General features: G+C 45.5%; 1 protein-coding gene across 4 annotated transcripts in view; it reads left to right on the top strand.

Moving 5' to 3' along the window:
- LOC126992308 (uncharacterized) overlaps positions 1–18095 on the top strand; it is a 39919-nt gene extending 21824 nt beyond the window's left edge. For 2 of the 4 annotated variants that reach the window (XM_050850975.1, XM_050850977.1), the window contains one exon: positions 17141–18095. In XM_050850975.1, coding sequence (XP_050706932.1) covers positions 17452–18030 — 579 coding nt within the window. In that variant the 5' untranslated portion in view covers positions 17141–17451 and the 3' untranslated portion in view covers positions 18031–18095. Of the gene's footprint in view, positions 1–4202; positions 4323–15773; positions 15929–17140 lie in introns of those variants that run through there. The other 2 variants (XM_050850978.1, XM_050850979.1) reach the window with 2 other exon arrangements.
- The last annotated feature ends 370 nt before the right edge of the window (positions 18096–18465 follow it).

Genomic DNA, 18465 nt, shown 5'->3' with positions numbered 1-18465 from the left:
TACGGGTGTCAATATTTTGCGGAGGTGGTGGTGGGTGGTGGTGGTGGGTGGTGGTGAAGGTGGTGGCGGCGGTGGAGGGAGTTAGTAGTAGTGGAGATGATGATAGTGATGGTGAGGCTGTTTTAGTGGTGGTGATAGTGCAGGCGGAGGTGGAGGTGTGGTGCCGGTGAGGTATTGTTATTGTTGGTGGTGGTGGTGGTGATGGTGATTTTTCAAGTGGTGGCGGTGGTGGTGGTGGTGGTATAAGAGTGTTTAAGGAAATAACAACTGTGATAGGTACTGGTCTATAGCAGTAATGGGAGAAGTTATTTAGTATAGCCACCGTTGCCAGATTGGTGTCCACTGAGTCTCCTATTTACCAGCCTCTGACACTTAACTATCCCCAAAACACATCTGAAATTAACTTTTGTAATGCTAACTATAAATTAATCTCGCTTTTGTGGCCCAGGAGAGAGTTTTTAGGTTGGAAATTGATATATACAAGAAGCTGGGTAGGGGAGTCTGGCACGATTGAGTATAGCACATAGTTCAAGTTAAAAGTTATGGAGAGAAAGTGAAGTAAGTGGAATTCAAGAAAGAAGAAAAACTATTAGAAGTTGCCGTTATAAGCTGATATTTCACTCGATAACAACTACCATGTTTTGCAGTAAAGAGAGCAGCTCAAGGGCAAAACGATAAAGAAAAACCAAGAACGAAGGTGACTTAGTAGGTAGTAGTAAGTCTGATGTTGGTAGTGTTATTCCGTGAGATGATTGATAGAAGATGAACCAACGTGCTGACTCCTGCTAGGGTCAGCACGTGGCGAAAATGGCAGTGATTACAGCGACAATGGACTCGGTGACCAGCAATGAGGAACACAATCAGGATAGCAACAACAACATTATCAGGCGCAGCAGGTCTCAGTAAACGCGGCACCGACTCAGCACAGTAGCAAATCAGTCTCCTCATTGTCTTTTTCATCAATTTCTCTTATTCTTTTCTTTTCTTCCTTTTGCTTCTTAATGCTGAATCATTCTACTTTTATTTCTTAATCCTTGAAGTTTGATTATAATGCTCGCTGGCTCTAGTTTACTCCTCCTTAATACTCTCTTTGTACTTTCTCTTTAATGCTAAACACGCTAAGCCTCTCACATAAATATATATTCTCCTCGCTCTGAAACTCTCTTTATATTCTGAGTATTTTCCTCTATTTTTTTTTTCTCTATTCCAAGTCTCGGCCAAGCTCTCCCATCATCTTGTTCATGGATTTACGAAACACGTGTGTGATGTTTATTCTCGAGACCTGTCAGTTAGCTTTGTTTTAAGACGTCATCCGTTTAGTCCCTTATCGACGTTTGTGATTGGCGCAGAGAAAAAGCAAACGTGTAAATCCTTTGAACCCAATCATCTCTTCGCTATACAAGACGCGCCATCAGATAGTTCCTAGAGGCAACACCGAAGCAAACACAAGATCACACATATCGTGGTTCATTCTTCTATCATATTATTACAGAAGATCGTAAACCGTATTAAACAAAAGAACATCGTAAACACAAGATCATGCCGATGGTGTTTTATTCGTCTATATGTAACAAAAGCGACTGTGTTTTGTTTTTGTTATTATTCGTTTTGTTGATAATGGTGTTGTGTTGAGCTTTCTGTGAATAACGTTTATTTTTTTTTATCTTACTCTCTTTCATCCTAGTAATGCGTCACTCAATAAACAAACAAAAAAAAAGGTAGTTTGTGCGTTTATAATTTTAAAGTATCTCTCTCGCTCGCTCACTCACACTCTTTTTCCGCTTCATTTTACTTGTTGATTTGCGGCATGAAAAAAAAAAAGAGCATCGTGGCGTGCGGCTTAACATGTGGCAACCCTCATCGCGTTTATCCTTATGTAGAGGCGAAGTGAGCATTCCTGCGTCGCCTAATTCTGGTGCACACCCTTCTTCTTGCCTGTGTGTGTGTGTGTGTGTGTGTGTGTGTGTGTGTGTGTGTGTGTGTGTGTGTGTGTGTGTGTGTGTCTCTCTCTCTCTCTCTCTCTCTCTCTCTCTCTCTCTCTCTCTCTCTCTCTCTCTCTCTCTCTCTCTCTCTCTCTCTCTCTCTCTCTCTCTCTCTCTCTCTCTCTCTCTCTCTCTCTCTCTCTCTCTCTCTCTCTCTCTCTCTCTCTCTCTCTCTCTCTCTCTCTCTCTCTCTCTCTCTCTCTCTCGCATCATAAATTACTTTACAAATTAAAACAAATAGGTATTGACGGTCAGGTAAACCAATGGATCGCGAATTGGTTGATCAACAGACAACAAAGAGTAGTGATTGACGGATTTAACTCAGAGTGGGCGCCTGTCACTAGTGGCGTCCCTCAGGGCTCGGTTCTTGGCCCAGAGCTCTTCATTATTTAAATCAACGACGTGGATGTTGGACTCAATAACCGCATTAGTAAATTTGCAGACGAAACAAAGATTGGTAACTCGGTTCTCACTGACGAAGACAGGCAAAGCCTCCAAGAGGATTTGCACAAAATTTCAGCTTGGTCGGATAGATGGGAGATGCCCTTTAACGTAGACAAGTGCCAGGTCCTTCAAGTTGGAACGAGGAATAAAAAGTTTGATTACGAAATGCGCGGCGTTAAACTCAAAAAGCGTTCAATGCGTCAAGGACAGGGGTCAAAATCGCGTCAAACCTCAAATTCTCACAGCAATGCATCGATGCAGCAAATAAAGCGAACAGAATGTTGGGCTTCATTAAAGAAACTTTTATTTAAGAATAAAGTTGTATTACTCCCGCTCTACAACAGTTTAGTCAGACCCCACTTGGAATATGCGGTACAGTTTGGGCTCCCCACCATGCAAAGGATATTGCTAAATTAGAAGGTGTTCAGCGTCGGGCAACGAAAATTATCCCTTCCTTGCGCAACAAATCCTACGAAGAAAGGCTTTCTACCCTTAACATGTTCTCTCTTGAGAAACGTCGCCTCCGAGGAAAACTGATCGAATGTTTTAAAATACTTAATGGTTTCACGAATGTAGACAGATCAACATTGTTTATGATCGATGACACTTTGCGCACGAGGAACAATGGCGTAAAACTCAGATGTAGACAAGTAAATTCAGACTGCACCAAATTTTTCTTCACCAACGTGGTAGTGCGAGAATGGAATAAGCTCCCATCATCAGTGGTCCAGTGTACCACGATTGACTCCTTCAAAAATAAGCTCGACCGTCACAATATCAACTAGAGTAGAAATGCAACGTTTTGGAGTCTTCTGATTAATGTAAAATCACTTAGGTTTAAGGACAGACCACCAAGTCTGGACCATGGGGTCTGTGTGGTCTGATTTTCTATGTAAATCTATGTAAATCTCTCTCTCTCTCTTACATTATTGGTTCGTCTTTCACAGTTGAGAGAGAAAAGAGAAAAAGACAGTCCAGCCCTGGGAACATCTGCGTGGGCGCGCGCGGGAACCAGAGACTTGGTCAACACGTAAGGCACAGAAGTCAGGCGGAAGAGAAGACAGGGAAAGGGAAGGGCCGGGAAGGGAAAGGCAGGGCAGGGAAGGGCTTGACGCGGGCTGCCTCGAAGAACGGGTTTCCGAAGTGTTGTTGTGACTCCACCCAGCGCGGCGGTGTCTCTGTTGGTGGTGGCTAGTGGTGGAGGGTGGGGGCAGGTCGAGATCGTGGGGGGCAAGGTGGTCGTCATCCCTTTGGTGGTGTTGGTTGGTCAAATGCAAAACTACCACATGGACTACTCCCACTCCTCTCGTAACTTACCTGTCTCATCCACCAAGCTCATCCACCTGCCTCATCCATTAGTAGATAAATCGTATAGGTTAAGCAGCTCCAGTATAGTTATCCCTCTGGTGTTAGATGATATAGTGCCATACTAACTCATAAACTCCTCCCTCTCTATGTCTCATCTAACCGCCTCTCCCACGAGCCTCATCCACCTGCTTCATCCATTAGTAGATAAATCGTATAGGTTAAGCAGCTCCAGTATAGTTATCCCTCTGGTGTTAGATGATATAGTGCCATACTAACTCATAAACTCCTCCCTCTCTATGTCTCATCTAACCGCCTCTCCCACGAGCCTCACCCATTGCTAGATAATTCGTACAGGTTAGTCATTTCTAGCATAGTCACCCTCTGGCGGTAGATGGTCAGGTGCCCTACTCTACCACGTGGGCACCGCCTTTCCAGCCCTCACCTGCCTCGCCCACCTGCCTCCTCAGTCCTCAGTGCCCGCCGCGGCCAGCCTGGGACCTTTACTCGCTGCCAGCCTCGCCGCAGCATCCGTGGAGGGGAAGGAGGGTGATCGAGGAGACTGAGGGTTTATAATCTGCTCTAATTATGGTGATTATGTTTGTTTCTTCGCCTCAGTGAGCTCGGTGGCTTCCCGTCTAGGCGAAAGCTGTCAGTGTGCGTGAGTGTAAGCTGAAATAGTGAGTGAACTCCCTCCCACGTGGATTACTGCAGAAGGAGAAGGAGGAGGAGGAGGAGGAGACTGAAGGAAGGAAGGGAGCAGGGAAGGAGTGTATGGAGGAGAAAGAGGAGGAGGTTTGTGAGCTGTGATTGTTTGGGTAACGCGAGAAGCTGTAGTGACGGCGGAGGCGGCGAGCGAGTGTTGTGTTGTGTTTTTGCGCCCGCCTCCCACACGCTCGCGAACAGCTGGTGGTGGTGAGGTTGACGATGGTGAGGACACGGAGCACATGAAAACGAGGGCGAAGAGAAACCGTGGCTAGAAAAGTAACAATCTGCTCTTGTGTGTGTGTTTGTGTTACTACTACTACTACTACTACTACTACTACTACTACTACTTCTACTACTACTACTACTACTACTACTACTGCTACTACTGTTGTTTCTACTTCCCCTTAAGGGCGCCCTATGTTGAATCGTAAATCAAGGCGTAAGAGTAAGCTAACGTGGTGTAACTAATCACTTTTTCTTTACTCTCTCTCTCTCTCTCTCTCTCTCTCTCTCTCTCTCTCTCTCTCTCTCTCTCTCTCTCTCTCTCTCTCTCTCTCTCTCTCTCTCTCTCTCTCTCTCTCTCTCTCTCTCTCTCTCTCGACAGACACACAGGGCAAGGGGCTAAGGGGGGATGGGGTCCTTGGTGCTCTCTTCTCTCCTTTGTTGCCTCCACCTGCTGAAGAATTTTTGGTCACCCCTTTTTTTTTCTCCCATCTTTTATCTTTCTCCTTATTTTCTTCTTTCATCCTTTATTTTTTTCTCAGTCCCCTAATTTTTTTAGTCGCCCCATTAAGTATATTTTTCCTCTCATCACAATATTTTTGGTCACACCGTTTAATTATAAATTTTTCCTCTCACCCTTATCTTTTGGTCACCCCCTTTAATTTTTTTTCGAGTTAATCTACCTGGGTACCTGATTATCGCCTCTCACCTCACGTTCACACCTTCTCACCTGCACGCTCACTAATTAACAGATATACTTTCACTTTTCTCATATTTTCTTTTGTTTTTAGATAGTTTGTCTTGATTAAAAAAGGTAATTGGATTGAATAGAAATAGACTGAAGATATGTAGTGAAAGTGAAGGTGTTTTGTTTCTGCTTTGTTTTTTATTGTTTTTGTTGTTTTGGGGTGAAAAAAAGGTTGTTGCTGTTGTTTGTTTTGGGTTTCTTGTGGGTGACTTTGTTTTGCTCTCTCTCTATCTGTCTTTCTCTCTATCTCTTTCTCTCATTTTACCAATACATTATACAAAAAAACAAGGTAGCTCACCCCACACTTTGTTTCACCTTCACAAGCACACCTGTTCTCTCTCCCTCCTCGTTACCTGCCCGCCTCATTGAACCTCACACTCACATATCCTCTCTACACAGCTGTCCACAATATGGCTCGTTTTTTCTTATCACGCCCAATCCTGCTTTTTTTTTCTCGCACCTTTACCTGTTCTCCTTTCGCCCCCGCCTGTCCACCTGTCCACGTGTCCCTCTCTGTTGTGTTGATTATTAGGGCGATACACCTGCTCCTTTCTGTAGCTCGCCTGTCACCTGTATCTCAGTTCTTTACCTTTTCGAGGAGGTGATGTTTGGTATCTGTTGTGTTCTCTTTCGCTTTTCTCTTTCATCTCCATTTTTACAGCTTTTTTTTTCTTTTTATCGTTGACTTAATTACTCTCTTTTTCTTGTATTTTTAGCGCCTTTGTTTCTTTTTTTTCTTATTTTCTTTCTTTCTTTTTATAATTGCCAGAACGTTCAAAACTTTTAGGGATGAATATAATCAAGAATTGACAGAAAGAGTGAAGAAATAAGAAAGTTACGATGTGTGTGTGTGTGTGTGTGTGTGTGTGTGTGTGTGTGTGTGTGGTGACGGAGAGCAAGTTACCTACAAGGGCATCGTGGCAGCTAACAGATGAGGAACAGCATCCGAACCGCCTATACGAGCTGCGTGATGCTTCTTCTGCGTGTGTGTGTGTGTGTGTGTGTGTGTGTGTGTGTGTGTGTGTGTGTGTGTGTGTGTGTGTGTGTGTGTGTGTGTGTGTGTGTGGGTGTTTGTAGAGTGAGAGAGAGAGAGAGAGAGAGAGAGAGAGAGAGAGAGAGAGAGAGAGAGAGAGAGAGAGAGAGAGAGAGAGAGAATGCTATTGGGTAGGACTTCATACCATCAACTTTAGACGGAGATAAATTTGTCAACCTCCTCCTCCTCCTCCTCCTCCTCCTCTTGGCTTTTCTACCTTTCCACGTGTCATAAGATAATATCAACACACACACACACACACACACACACACACACACACACACACACACCTTTGACCATAGCCGCCGCCACCTGCAGGAATTCAACCCCACTCTTTTATCCTTTTATTCCTCAAGTACATTTTTTTTTTTATTGTTTCTAAAGGTGCTTAGAGGCGCCATCTTTAAAGTCATTGGCGATAAAAATGAACTTGAGGCTCCATTAACATGCTCCTCAGACGCGTCCCAAACGTGTCCTTCATTCGTCTTGTCGGAAAGGGAATGCAATCGAGATGGTTTGTTTCTTTGAATATTCCGCCTTGTTAGTTTTCATTTATTTATCTCTTTCTCTTTCTCGTTTTCTCTCCTGTCTTCCAGCTCGTTCTCTCTCTCTCTTCCTCCTTATCTCTCTATCCCTTTCTCCCTCCTGCATTGATTTTCTACTATTTATTTTTCTTTCATTCTATCTTTCGTCTTTATCATTGTCTACCGCTTGCTATATTAATTCTTTCTCTGTTTTCACTCTTTCTTTTTTTACTCCCCACTTTCTTTTCTATTCATTCTTACCTGCCTTCTTTCTTTTCTACCTTCATTTCTTCCCTTCATTGTTTCTTCCATGACTCCTTTACTTCTTTCCTTCCTCCGTTCCTTCCTTCCACCCTTCTTAATTTCCTTTCTCTCATATTTTCTTTCTTTCCTTCCTTTTTTCTTCCCTCTTTTCTTTCATATCCTTTCCCTGCTGAATTTTTGGGTCTCACGGTATTGTCTTCATCCTCCTTTCCTCTCTCCCCCTTACCTATCTTCCTCCTCCTCCTTCGTCTCCTCGTCCACCTCCTCCTCATCCTCCTCCTCCTCCCGTCGCGGCTAATTGGGGGGAGGGCGATAAGGATGCAAATTCGTTATCATAAAACAGCGTTGCGTCACCCCTTTGCCGACTACACGACTTTGGTTACGTTTGACCGTGTTGCAAGAGTGTGTTGTTTTCATGTTATGTTTTGTTTTACTTTGTTTTTCTTATATTTTTTTTCTATTTTTGTGTTGTATTTTTTTGAAGGGGGGGATGTGATGTTTTTTGCTGTTTTTTCCTCATTTTATTGTTTCTTCATTTCTTCCTTTATTTCGTTCATATCTTTCTTTCTTTCCTTATTTCATCCCTTTATAATTCTGCCCACGATTTTTTGTTTGAGGGAGAGATGTTTTATTTGCTGTTCTTTTTCTCCTCTTTTTTCTTCTTTCTCTCCTTCCTCTTGTTGTTCTTTCTTTTTTATCTTCCTCTCCTTTTTTTTTTCCTTGTTGTTTATTTTCTTTAACAATGATCGGTGGTCACTTTCCTCCTTCTCGTCTTTCTCTCCTTCCTTCCTGTACCTGTTTTTGTTCCTGCTTGATCTATGTTTTATTTTTTTATCCTTGTGTTGTTTGTCTCATTTTTCCTTGTATTGTTTTGTTTGTTTAAATTTTCACGAACACCTACTTTTTTTTTTTTGGTATTCCTTTTTCCTTCTCCGGCTGTTTGTTGTTTTGTCTCACCTTTCTCTTTTTTCTCAACTCATATTTTTTTTCTTATTTTGCTTCTTACTCTGCTCCTCTCTTTGTCTTTTTTCTACTTAATTTTTTTTTTCTTGTCATCAATGTTCTTTTCATCATCTTTCTCTTCCTCATCTTCGCTTTCTTTCCCTCGCTCTTTATCCATATTTTCTATTTTGTTTTAAACCTTTTTTGAGACCTTTCACTGTTAGCTACTTTTATCTTCTCATTTTCTTTCTTTTCTCTTTGGCATTCTCTTTTACATAACTTGCAATCGCGTGTTTCAAATTTACTTCGCATTTTTCTCATTCCTCTCCCATTCATTTTCTCCCCTCTTACTTCCTTCTTCCTCGTCCTTCATCACACATGGCGCCCCCACCTTTACTTTCCTCCATTCCCTCCCTCTGCACACCCATTTCTTATCCTTACCCCTATCCCCCTCTACGATGCACCTAACCTTCCTTTCCCTCTTCCCTTTCCTAGCCACCACCCTCTCCCAGATACTCCGCCCAAACTTCTTACCTACCTTCCCTTTTCATTCGTCCCTGTCCTTCCTCATTCCTTATCATCCTTTTTTACCCTTCTTCATCTTTCCTTCTCCTTACCTTCGTCTTTCTCAATCCCTCCTCATTTATCTTTTTATCCATCTTACCTTCTTACCTCCATCCTTCTATTTCTCTTTCTCCTATGTATTCACCTCCTCCTCTTAGTTTGCCTCCATTTCTATTCCTTTTCATCTACCTGCCTTCCTACCTCACCTGCTTTTATATATCCGTTCCTCTCCTCTTTCCTCTCTCCTTTTTCTTTTTCATCGTCTTTATCTACCCTCTCATTCCTCCTCTCTCCCTCCTTCATCCCTCTCTTCATCCCTTTCCCTTCTTCCTCACCTCCCTTCTTCTATCTTTCTCTCTCCTCTCTCTTATCTACCTGTATTTCCTTACCGTCAATACCTACCAGCTCATCTCTCCTCTCTACCTCCAGCATCCTTCCTCCATCGTCCCTCTCTCTCACTCCAGCATACATCTCTCACTTCTCCCCTCCCCGGCCTCACCATATAAACCAACACACACACACACACACACACACACACACACACACACACACACACACACACACACACACACACACGCAGCGGCTGGTAATGTTTGAGTGGTCCCCGGAGATAAAGTTGTTTTAGCTCTGTGTGTGGGCCCCAAGTGACGGTCCTCCAGCAAGGGTCAGTGCTCAGCGTGGGCTGGAGTGCCTCTGGGTCGTGGCGCCGCGGCTGTCTTCCCTCCTGTTTGTCTATACGCCTCCCCACCCCTAGACCCTCAGCTCCCGTCCCAATCTCCTCATCCCCCCCACGTGTTTCCTCAGCAGCCTCCTGACGCTGTGATAAATCGAGGCTTCCCGTTCCTCCGCAAAGACGAGGGTTACATCTTCGGGGAATATTATTTAGCCAGCGAAGTCGTTAGGTTGTTTGCGGGACCTTGGAGAGGGTCAAGAGGTGGAGGAGAGAATGAAGAAGAGGAGGGATGGAGGAAGAGTGATTGGGGAGAGTCAGCGTACTGTTTAATATTGGAACTCGAGCCTCTAGTCCTTGTCCTCAGTGTTTTCCTCGTATTGAGAAGACAAGATGCGTGAGAAAGAAGGAGGAAGAGGAGAGCTGGAGGAATGGAGGAAGAGTGACTGGAGAGACTGCATACTGTTTAATATTAGTATACTCGAGCCTCTAGTACGTGTCCTTAGTGTTTTCCTCGTATTGGGAAGACAAGATGTGAGATGTCTTAGCTAGGAGAAGGAGGAGGAAGAAGAGGAGAGGAGGAGGGATGGAAGAAGAGTGATTGCGTACTGTTTAATATTGGTACTCGAACCTTCACTCCTTGTCCCAGTGTTTTCCTCGCATTGAGAAGACAAGATGCAAGATTAACCCCAACGTTTAACCCGCGCCGCCCAGTGCAGAGAGAGGCCAAAACGTTGTGCCAAGCCATGGTAAATGTTTTCGACGTTTACTAATGATAGCGGTGAAGTGCGTTAAGATAGTGAGAGGAGAAGAATATGTTAGGTGAGGGGAGTTAATAAGAAGAAATGTATTATAGCGAACATAAGGCTTTAGAATCTCTCGTACTGGTTAAAAGAAGTAAAATAAAAAATAAATCCATTATCTTCATGCGTGTGAGAAGACTAGACCGTTTTTTGTTGCTGTAATTGCACAGAATGAGAAAAGAATGTTAGGGTTGTTAAAAAAAAAAACTATAAAACAAATTGATGCCACCTGAGTCCATCTTAGAGGTAAACATACGGGCATCTTCATCAATACGGGGAATCAGTCACTTCTTTGATCATATTAACGTAAACCGCTTAAAACACATTCCGGCCAACAGGTGTGCGGCGCCGAGAAGACCTGTGCCGCCCCTTAAACAGGTGTGGGGGCAGGGCGCGGCCACGTGTTGCCTGGTAGGTGAGGGGGGCGAGGGCGGGAGGAGAGGGGGGGAGGGCGCGGCCGCCGATCAACCCCACCTCACGACTCTTGCCACACCTCACCTCACCTCCCATACCTTCCCTTTGCCCCTCGTCCTCTGCCCTGTTCTGCTGTTCCGTTCTTTCAATTCATCCCTTCTACAGCCTCTCATATCCGTACTAACCTCTATTACTCTCTCTACCCTTAATCAGTTACACCCATCTATCTATCTATCCATCCATCCATACATACATACATTTATACATACAATCGATCATAAGAACGTTGAGTCTGCAAGGGGCCGGTACAAGCATACATGCATACATACATACATACATACACACTTGCACACACATTCCTGTATTTGCCTTTTTCGTTCACCGATGATCAGTGTGAATAAATGTTACCAGTTCCCGATGATGAGACGGAATCTTCTCGGTGTGTGTCCATCAAACAATGACGTAAATGCCTTTTGGAGCGACGCAAAGTTGTCGACTCAGCGTCTCCGGGCAACAGGTGTGTGTGTGTGTGTGTGTGTGTGTGTGTGTGTGTGTAGGCCGCGAGTTCCTCAGTTTTTCACCTCAGACAGTTATTTTGTTTTTACTTGCGAAACCGTTACCAGAGAGAGACGGAATACGAACAGTGAAATAGGTAAATGAGGTTAGACAGTGCAGTTCCTCAGTTTTCAACTCAGAGGCCATGATTTAGTTTTTATCTGCTAAACGATAACCAGAGAAAGACAGATTAAAGAAGACAAGGAAATACGTAGATGGGGTTTGACGGGATGGTTGTAAAATTCACACTACGTTGTTTTTATTGCCCTTGAGCTGTTTCCCTCGCTGTACAAAAAAAAAAAAAAAAAAGACTGACGAGGCGTGTAGGAGTGCAAAACTATACCTCCACGATGACTTATTACCGACCACTACACTCATAACTCCCGCCCGTGTGCCCCGCCTAACACACACACACACACACACACACACACACACACACACAAAGTTGCTGCCCCAAAGAAACCACGTTGTATCGGTGGCTGGCGACGCTTGGCACTCACATCTACGCAGTACTGACGCCGCGCCGGTACTGTGCGTCGGGGCCAGGGAGACAGAGCTCGCCTTCTGCCCGCGTGTGTAATGAAGAAACGCAAAGAATGATCAGCTTTGTGTTTGCGGTGTTTGCCAATGGCTGGTCTGCTGCTGCGGCGTGTACTAACACGCTAACTACAGAAGCCATTGCCTGTGATTATCTAGACCTTAAGAGTGAGTTGGCAGATCTGTGTTATGGGGCAAAATGTGAGCAGTTGATAAATCAAACAGCTCTCATTTTGCGCGAGCAAGTCAGAGACGAGATGAAAGAGCAGAGTTGGCCTCCAAAGCCTGATGAACTGGCATGTGAAAAGTATATCGATCTGCCAGCTTGCCTTACTGACTTTTTGCAAGTACTCATTGGTGGCCGGCAGGCTTTGCCTTCTGATCGGACTAACAGACTGGCATGGTCTTTAGGTCAGGACATCTTGTATGCTGTAACCAACGCACAGGTCATCACGCCGAAACATGTCCTCTTGCCTTGGGTCATCAAGACTCTCTCTGGGAATGTTGAGCTCATTCGCATCGTAAATCGACTTGGTCATGGGTGCTCTTACACTCGACTGGTGGCGGGACAAAGGGGTTCAGTTTAAAGCCAGGAGCTGTTTCCAGGTACTACTTATCGGCAGAGCATAGAGCAGCGGCGTTAAGACGACTTCGAGAACTAATTGCAGTACAGAAGCCACACCTGGGCCACTCAGACCTTCAAGCATCCCGTATAAATCGAGACGAGAATGATGTGTCAGCTATTCTTGAATTGCTCGAGAACACTTGGACCAATCCATTTTGCGGTGATCCAATGGACCTTTTGAACATTTCAACGGGCCTGGCAGCAACCCCTGACGTAGGAAAGAACTTGCTGAAGGCTCGTGAGAAAGGAGAAGCGGCTTATGCTGAACGGCTAGTGAAACTTGAGAAAGGTACTGGGTTTTATGATCCGATCAAGAAGCTGAAGTTGAAAACGTTCTCCAGTCTGAAGAAAGAAACTGTCATTAAAGGAACAGAGAAGGAAATTGTGTTGAAGGCAGACAATCGTGTCTTTGGTCACATGCTGCTCATAGCACAAAATCGGAAACTTGATATTAAAGAGGTTTTGTGCTACCCCCTGGGTCCAACACCGTGGACTCTGGGGAATGCTGATGGAACTCTAAAAAAGACCGGAAAGGCGAGTCTCAGCACACATATTGAAAAGGAGGCTACTTTTGTTGACCTACCAACTGGTCCACGGGCAGTAATCATTGACGCAATGGGAATAGTCCAGAAAATTCATGGAGAAAATTGTACATTTGGGGAACTTTCTGGACAGATCTTGAAGAGCATTCTGAACCACAGTTGCAAAAGTCAACGGGTTGATGTTGTATTCGATGTTTACACTGAGCGATCAATAAAGAACGCTGAAAGGGCTAGCCGAGGTTCCAAAGACAGCCTGCTCTTCCACGATATAAAATCAGGACACCGGATCAAGAATTGGAAGCGCCTTCTTGGGAACACGGAGAGCAAGAACAAATTGATCAGATTTCTAGCGGAAAGCTGGAAGGAGGAGAAGGTGAGGAAAAGCCTTGGTGAAGTGACATTATTTGTTACTGTTGCAGAAAAGTGCTTCAAAATTACGAAGGACGCTGTCGGAGAGGTTCTTGAGCTGACATGTTCACAAGAGGAGGCTGATACAAGACTGGCTCTCCACGCAAGGCATGCAACAAGCACACATAGACATGTGATAGTTATTTCGGAAGACACGGACGTGTTTGTGATTCTTCTAGCCTTCAAAACTCAGATAGGTGGACACTTACTCTTGAGACGAGGAAAGAAGAACAAAATGAGAATTATTGATATCTCTAGGTTGGCAACTACCATTGGTAGTGATGAGTGCACTGCTTTGTTGGGTGTTCATGCTTGGACTGGCTGTGATTCTGTAAGCGCTTTCTCTGGCCAAGGAAAGATCAAGGCAGTTAATTTGATGCGTTCAAACGACACATTTCGTGAAGCATTTACTCGTCTTGGGGAAGAGTGGAATGTTACAGATGAGCTATTTTCAACACTGGAAAGATTTGCCTGCAGCATGTATTCACACAGTGCAAGGAGTACAACCGTGAACGACTTGAGATATGAAATATTCCAGTCAAGAAATGGTGATGTGTCTTCAGGACAACTGCCTCCTTGTAAGGATGCCCTCCATCAGCACACCAAAAGGGCAAACTACCAGGCGGCCATTTGGAGACGATGCCTTGAAAACTCGCCCACGATTCCAGAAGCTGCAGATGGACATGGATGGAATGTTAAAAGTGACGGGCAAATTGGCATTGAATGGATAACAGGAGCACCTGCACCCGACATGATACTTTCACTGATGGCATGCAAATGTGTCAGAGTGTGCAAAGTTGGCAGTTGTCCTTGCATTGACAATGGGTTACCTTGCACGCCAGCCTGTAAATTGCAGGACTGTAACAATATGAGAGACGAGGATGAGATGGAAATAGTTCCTGACAAGGATGGAAGTGACCTGATTATGACGTTGAGTAAAGCCTGAATGCAATTTCAGAGTACAGCGGATGTGTGTGTTCTAAGTCTTACATGACTTCTGTGTTTCCTTTACTCATACTAGTGACAATAACATCATTCCTAATTGTTTATTGATGCTGAATGAATCCTAGATATTTCATGGACTAAATTAATCATTTGATGACCATTTACTGTTTTACAACAAGCTGCCTATAAAAAAAAGTTTAAAAAATGCATTTTTCTTGTCTAAAATGTTGAATTCTGAAAGGTAGTGTAGTATAAAAATTGTATTTATTATACATGAATGTCTGTATAATTTCATTATGAGTAAAATAAGATCAGTCCCATTAAGATTTATTGAACCGTTTAGAAGGTATGGGCAAAATTCCAAGTATATGTCGTGTGAGCTCGAAAAAGTTGGCCATTCTTCAAAATGGCTGCTGTTGGGGCATAAAGCTACCGATCTGAAACGTCCAAGGCCAGTTTTCATATACCTCAGGCATCATATTAAACAAAAATCAGGGTTGGATCTGTTCACTAATTTGAAAGTCATATTCGGCCTGGCTCATGGACTATTGAGACGCGGTTTGAACCAGTGAGCAATTACCCAATAATCAGACGAGCTGTTCACCCACTCCTTCACTTTCATGCACACTTTTGACTATATATAACAGGGGGAGAGTAGATGTGGTTTAGCGTGTAAGGGTACTTAGGTGTATTTGCGTCGGAATGGGAAGGAAAATTGAGGTGAATCACTCTTGTCTTGGTGTGCGGCGCGGATTAGTCTATCTTCCGCCTGGCTCCGCGCACCTTCATGACTCACGTGACCGGGGTAGCCAAGGTGTGCTGCATGTCATAAGTCATTATCTTTGTTTTATCATTACCTTCATAACTTTTTCGCAATGGGAAAAGAAGATATAGCAAGGGAGGGAGGAATGGAAATGAGCCTTGGATAACGGATGTGTAACCTGATGACGGCAAACACTCTGCTGCTCAAGTCAATAATGGATCTGCATCAGCGGGGCCGCGGGTCAAGGGTGACGGAGGCAAACTTTTACGCGCATAAACCTCGTTATCTCCCCGCCAAGGCCAGGCCGTTGTGGGGTGATAAAAAGACACTGTTCAGGACTCTTCATGCCGTCACTCATTATTACTTGTTGATAAAAAAAGGAAGAAATAGTGGATGAAAGCACATGAAGAGGTTACGTCACGTTGCCTCACGACTTGCCCCCCCCCCCCCCTCCATCTGCCTCTCCCTCCCTTCCCCACCCCCCTGACGCTCTCCGGCACGCCCCCATCTCCCGTGGTCCTTCTCGGAGCTCTGGCGGTGCGAGTCATCAGGAAGTACGCCCCATCACGGTGCCTAGGCCGGGGCGCGGCATGGCTATGGGTAAGCATGCTACTGACGCTGCGTGGGGTGCCCGGAGGATGCAGGGCAGGGCGGCGGCGGCAGGACCCCCGACACCAGATAGCATGGCAGGAGGCTTGACCCTTCGCCCGGTGAATCACTTAGCGAGGGAAGAGGCGCGCTAGTTTCACCACCACGACAGATGTGTATGATCTTAACTGCTCACTCGTTTAAGCCGGCTTGTCTCGCTTTGCTACAGGGCTGTCCGTGTGTGTGTGTCAGTGTGTTCGTGCGTGCATCGGTAGCAGCCTGGGATCGTGTTTACAAGGGTTCGCGGAGTCCACTTAAGATAAAGGGATTAACTAGCAACAGGTGGGTCGCCGCAGAGCTTGTGGAATGTTGGCTGTGTGTCGGATTAAAGCGATGAAGCCAGGTTGATGGACAAGCTCACAGGGTCGCGGCGGGAGAGGGAGGGAGGGAGGGAGACGACAGACAGACAGAGGTTGTCCTTGATCACTCAGTCACTTGATCATTCACTGTTTGTCGTTGTGTATCTTGTATCAGCATAATGGCAAAGCAGGTCAGATGGGAAACTCATGTCGTCAGTATCTTGCTATATATAGATCCTGGCGTGCTTCATACAGAAGGAAAAACCGGCAGGATGTTAAGGTTTGGAGGATGCGTGAATCAAGCCAACAGAGTTATATACTAGAGGGTTCAACTCCAGTCTCTCGCCACGGTGAGAGGTGAAGCCACTGCTCATGCCTTTAACTCTGTGGTCGGCCGCCATAGGGTGACGGATTGGCGACCTTCCCATGATTCCACATGTTTACACTTAACCACTATTAGCTAGCCACCATTATGATATTTTGGAAAACTGAGCCGATCATCGTGTTGATGCGATATTGCTGCATATCATGATCACAGGTTTATTGCACTTAGGTGTACCTACAATAAAATAATGAGAAAAAAATTATGGTAGTGCATAAACATTTTTGTTCACCTTTTTGGATTCAACTCCTTGTCATTCATATACTTTTTATTGCATTAAATTTTCGTTTACAGTTTCAAATTCAGCACATTTTCCGATTCAGATGGCATATGACATGTACCAATGTAACAATAATCAGTGGGTAGAAAATGGACAAGAAAATAACAAGTCTATCTGACAGAGGATCGCCGAGGCGCTAGTAACCTGATAATAGCAGTAGCAGACATAACTATGTGATATTAAAATTCTCTCTGTCTCGCCATCCGTCACCCTAAGATGGCTGCCAGTTGCTTCAAAATCCAGGCTCTGGGAACCCTCTATGTATACAACTCTGTGGTCAAACCTCGTCCTGTAGTACTCCCCATAGAGTAGATGACCTCTTTTGGAGAGAGAGAGAGAGAGAGAGAGAGAGAGAGAGAGAGAGAGAGAGAGAGAGAGAGAGAGAGAGAGAGAGAGAGAGAGAGAGAGAGAGAGAGAGAGAGAGAGAGAGAGAGAGAGAGAGAGAGAGAGAGAGAGAGAGAGAGAGAGAGAGAGATACATACATATTTACATACATACATACACGCACCACTAAACTTATTTTCCACTTTCAGAACCGTCTGCGTCAGCTCGGGCTCTTGAGGAACATGAAAACCACGCTGCGCCCCGCCTCCCCTTCCGCCCCCCACCGCAATACCCTTTCCGCCGCCCCCTTACTCCGCCTCGCTGACGGGGGCGGGTCGAGCTGAAAGAAAACGAGACTCCGGCGTCGCTCGTGCATGTGTGGTGCCGGGGACGGGAGGAGGCGAGGGCCGGACGTCCAGACAGACAGGCCGGCGTGGTGATGTGTGTTGGTGTCGCCGCGGCGGTGTAGTGATGATCAAGTGTCCTGTGTGTTGGTAGAGGCCGGGAGTCTGTCCTCAGCATGGCGGGGCGTCGCGCTGCCCTTCCCCTCGCCTCCCGCCTCCTGCTGGTGCTCGTGATGACAAGGCCCGTTCTCGCGTGCTGGCCGGACTACGTGGAGCAGGGCGCGGAGCAGGCCGACGTGGTGGTCATGGCGAAGGTCATCCACGTGGGGTCAACTCGCGGTCACGGACTCAATAGTTTTTATAATCTAGTGCGAATACAAGTGAAAACGTTCCTGAAGGGCGAGGAAACGTGTCGGAAACATGTGCAAAGACCGGAGTGGGAGGAGGAGGCCACGTTTGTCGAGGTGCCTGACCCTCCTTCCTCCCCGCCCACGGATCCGCCCCTGGGTGTGGACGGCGTGTCGGCCCGGGGCACCTGCAGCGGGCGGGTGCGGGTCGGGGACATCATGATCTTCTTCCTCCGCCCCAAGACCCAAACCGAGGTCAGGGAAGGTCGTAGTGCCGCGGCGACCTTCCTCGTGACCTCGCAGCCCATCAAGCTCAACCTTCAGCTCCTGAGGTACACCCAGACTGCAGTGCAAGGTGAGTACCCGCTGGTGCTGTGTTGGTGCTGTGCTGTACTTATTTTGTTGTGATGTGTTGTACCGTTCTATGCTGTGCTGTATCGTGTTGTCCTGGAGGGTTGTGCTTTTTTATGCTCTCCCGGTGTGTTGTGCTTTTTTATGCTGTCCTGGTGAGTTGTGCTTTTTCATGCTGTACTGGTGTATTGTGCCTTTTTTATGCTGTCCTGGTGTATTGTGCCTTTTTTATGCTGTCCTGGAGTGTTGTGTCTTTTCTTATGCTGTTCTGGAGTGTTGTGCTTTTTTTATGCTGTCGTGGTGTGTTGTGCTTTTTTTATGCTGTTCTGGTGTGTTGTGCTTTTTTTATGCTGTTCTGGTGTGTTGTGCTTTTTTTATGCTGTTCTGGTGTGTTGTGCTTTTTTTATGCTGTTCTGGTGTGTTGTGCTTTTTTTATGCTGTTCTGGTGTGTTGTGCTTTTTTTATGCTGTTCTGGTGTGTTGTGCTTTTTTT

The sequence above is a fragment of the Eriocheir sinensis genome, unplaced genomic scaffold (assembly GCF_024679095.1).
Source record: "Eriocheir sinensis breed Jianghai 21 unplaced genomic scaffold, ASM2467909v1 Scaffold437, whole genome shotgun sequence".
In the NCBI taxonomy this organism is placed as follows: Eukaryota; Metazoa; Arthropoda; class Malacostraca; order Decapoda; family Varunidae; genus Eriocheir; species Eriocheir sinensis.
Note: the sequence above shows the minus strand (reverse complement) of the source record. Positions and strands in the feature narration are given on the sequence as shown.